This window comes from Trachymyrmex septentrionalis, unplaced genomic scaffold (assembly GCF_001594115.1).
Source record: "Trachymyrmex septentrionalis isolate Tsep2-gDNA-1 unplaced genomic scaffold, Tsep1.0 scaffold367, whole genome shotgun sequence".
In the NCBI taxonomy this organism is placed as follows: domain Eukaryota; kingdom Metazoa; phylum Arthropoda; class Insecta; order Hymenoptera; family Formicidae; genus Trachymyrmex; species Trachymyrmex septentrionalis.
In genome coordinates this window covers 215,695-218,726 of record NW_017305533.1, presented here as the reverse complement: position 1 = coordinate 218,726, position 3,032 = coordinate 215,695, and the positions used below count along the sequence as shown (strand labels likewise).

Sequence of the window (3,032 nt, the reverse complement as noted above, 5' to 3'; positions counted from 1 at the left end):
CTATAGAATAGAGAAAATAAACAGATATGTAGAAATATTACTATATATTTCTTAGATTATATTAATTAATATATAACATATTTTACATGTTTATTATTTGTAACTTCTTGTTTTACTTTACAATCTTTACAGCAAAGAATTATATAAGAATTTCTAACTCTCAATAGTAATGGTTTCTCTTGCTTATAGATATAAAAGTTATAATTTTAATATAATTCTTTTATAGCTTTCATATATCTTCATGTTTCAGAAATGTCTGAATCTGATCTGTTAGCTGGTGACCACATTGATGGTCTAGATGGTCTTGAAAATGGCCAAGATGGAGATACTATTATGCAGTGTGATGGCGTGAAACGTGATTTAGGCGAAGCAAACGTTGACGATCCTGTAACTATTGTTACTTATTTTTTACAATAGTTTATATATAGTCATAAAATTCCTTTTATATAGTAATACTTAACTTATACAATATTGTCCATAATTTAGGAATTAGAAGCGATTAAAGCACGAGTGAGAGAAATGGAAGAAGAAGCTGAAAAATTAAAGCAACTTCAATCTGAAGTAGATAAACAGATGAACATGGGTAGTCCACCTGGTATTAGTAAGTTTCTAAGTTTGTGTTTTCTCTATTAAAAATTATATGTACAGAGTATTTGATAAAGATTGTAACAACAATTAACGCGTGCGCGCGCACGCACACACACACACACACACACACACACACACACACACACAACATAATATCCTTATTATCACATCTCATTTCAGCAAGTCCATTAAATATGTCATTAGAAGATAAAATGGAAGTTGATAATCGGTCCATTTATGTCGGAAATGTAAGTTCATTATAATGCATTCATGATTATTTATAGCATAATTCTTCTCTTATAAAATGTATTTTGTAATATGATAACGTTGCAAAGATTAAAAATTTGATTTCTTTTGCAGGTTGATTATGGCGCTACAGCAGAAGAATTGGAACAACATTTTCATGGCTGTGGAAGTGTCAATAGAGTTACGATCTTGTGTAATAAATTTGATGGTCACCCTAAGGGATTTGCTTATATTGAATTTGCCGAACGTGATTCTGTACAAACTGCAATGGCCATGGATGAGTCTATGTTCAGAGGACGTCAAATTAAAGTAATGCCTAAAAGAACGAATAAACCTGGTTTCTCTATGACAAATAGGTAATTATTTGTTTTATAAATAACATTCTAATTATAATTTATGAAATGATATAAACTTATAAATGATTATTAGTTGGTATTATATGTATGTAACTCGAATTTCTTTATTTGAATCTTACAACCTCGACACTTGTATTTCATTGCTTATATTTATAGGGGTCCCAGAGGTGCAAGAGGCTATCGAGGTATGGCTAGAGGAATTATTCGTGGTAGTGCATACTTTGGATACAGGCCTACAAGGCGTCCTAGGTAATAATTAATTTCTATTCAATTTTGCTATCTTCTAATAAATACATTAGCAATTTTTATAATATCTTTATTCTTAAAAAAAAAAAAGAATTTGCTTTGTCTTCTATAAGTTCTATTACTTTTTTTCTTATAGGAGTTACAGACGTGGTTACTATATGCCATATTGACCATTTTAAAGTGTGGCAACATTATTTTACAAGTGTCAAGGTAAGTTTTTATTTTAAGTAATGTATATGATAATTCTTATTTATTGCTCAAAGAAAAGTTCTCAGTATAAAAGGGGTAATTTAATTTTTCAATTATAATTAACGGTTTTATAGTTCTTAAGAAATATGAGAAAATAAATTATTTGCAAAAGAACATTTCTTTGAATGTTTTTAAATTTTCTGGAAATTTCTGAATTTCATGCATTAATATAACTCAAGGAAAGGCCAGAAATGCTTGAATTTTGATGACTTATATATAGTTTGACTCAAAATATATTGATACAAATGTTTATATACATATATATTATATTAAATCAAAGTTGTTTAATTAGATGTTTTTGAGTGATTTTTATTCATATTTCTCTTTTGTTGAATCTCTTATTTAATCATGTTAAATATCAAAATAGATACAGCCTTATATCTATTAGAGAGGACTATTCAAATAATCAAATATTCTTTTAAATAATATTTTTCATAAACAAATAAGTAAAAAAACGTAATATTGAAGAATATAATTTACTGGTCATTCCTCCACATGACTTAGATTATAAAATTATGATTTAATAGAGTAATTATTCTTTAACTTCTAAACTTAACTTTTAATATAATCTGATGTATCTATATGATCGAACTTAGTAATACAACAAAATTAAAATTATGAAGAAATTAACAGTATATTCTCTTTATTCATTGGATGTAATAAAATATGATATCTAGATACATTAGTACTGACACTTGGCCATAATAAATATCTATACTGAAAAAAATGTTAAAAAATATATATAAAGTTACAAAATAACATTTTATTTCGTTTCTACATATGGCATTTTTAGTCTAGCTCGATTAAAAAAAACTTTAATTCCAATTAAATATGCACATATTTGTTATTTCATAAATTGAAAGTATAGAATATGGCCTTGTGAGATATAATTGCAAATTGTAAGTTTTTGTGAAAAATTGATTAACAATTCACACAAGAAACTTACAAACATGTATGTCATCATGCATTGTATTAAAAAAAAAGCGGTTAAGATATTTAAGTAAATTCTTATGATATGTCCACAGAAAAAAAAACTGATACGAAGGGAAAAAAAAAGAGAAAAACATCATGTCAAAAGAAAAAAAGATTGGACAGATGGGCACAATTAATTATATTTGATTTAATAATTATCACATAAAGCTACAAATGTAGAACAGCGATCATTCACTATTGTAGTTCAATAAATTTTTGTTAAAGAGTTTGATATTATTAAATTTTATTAAATTGAATTTTGTATCCGCCTTAAAACTTTTCCAAAATATTTTATTTTACATATTCATACATATTTCAATTATTTTATGTATCTGATGGAAATTTTGATTAAAAATACATTTCAAAAGACATTTA

At 26.2% G+C, this 3,032-nt stretch overlaps 1 protein-coding gene across 1 annotated transcript in view; it reads left to right on the top strand.

Annotated features, from left to right (window-relative positions):
• Positions 1–2,731, top strand: part of LOC108750366 (polyadenylate-binding protein 2-like) — a 3,257-nt gene extending 526 nt beyond the window's left edge. The window contains 7 exon segments of the mRNA XM_018489772.1: positions 251–387; positions 487–601; positions 769–836; positions 949–1,190; positions 1,347–1,439; positions 1,573–1,646; positions 2,711–2,731. Coding sequence (XP_018345274.1) covers positions 251–387; positions 487–601; positions 769–836; positions 949–1,190; positions 1,347–1,439; positions 1,573–1,606 — 689 coding nt within the window. The 3' untranslated portion in view covers positions 1,607–1,646; positions 2,711–2,731.
• The last annotated feature ends 301 nt before the right edge of the window (positions 2,732–3,032 follow it).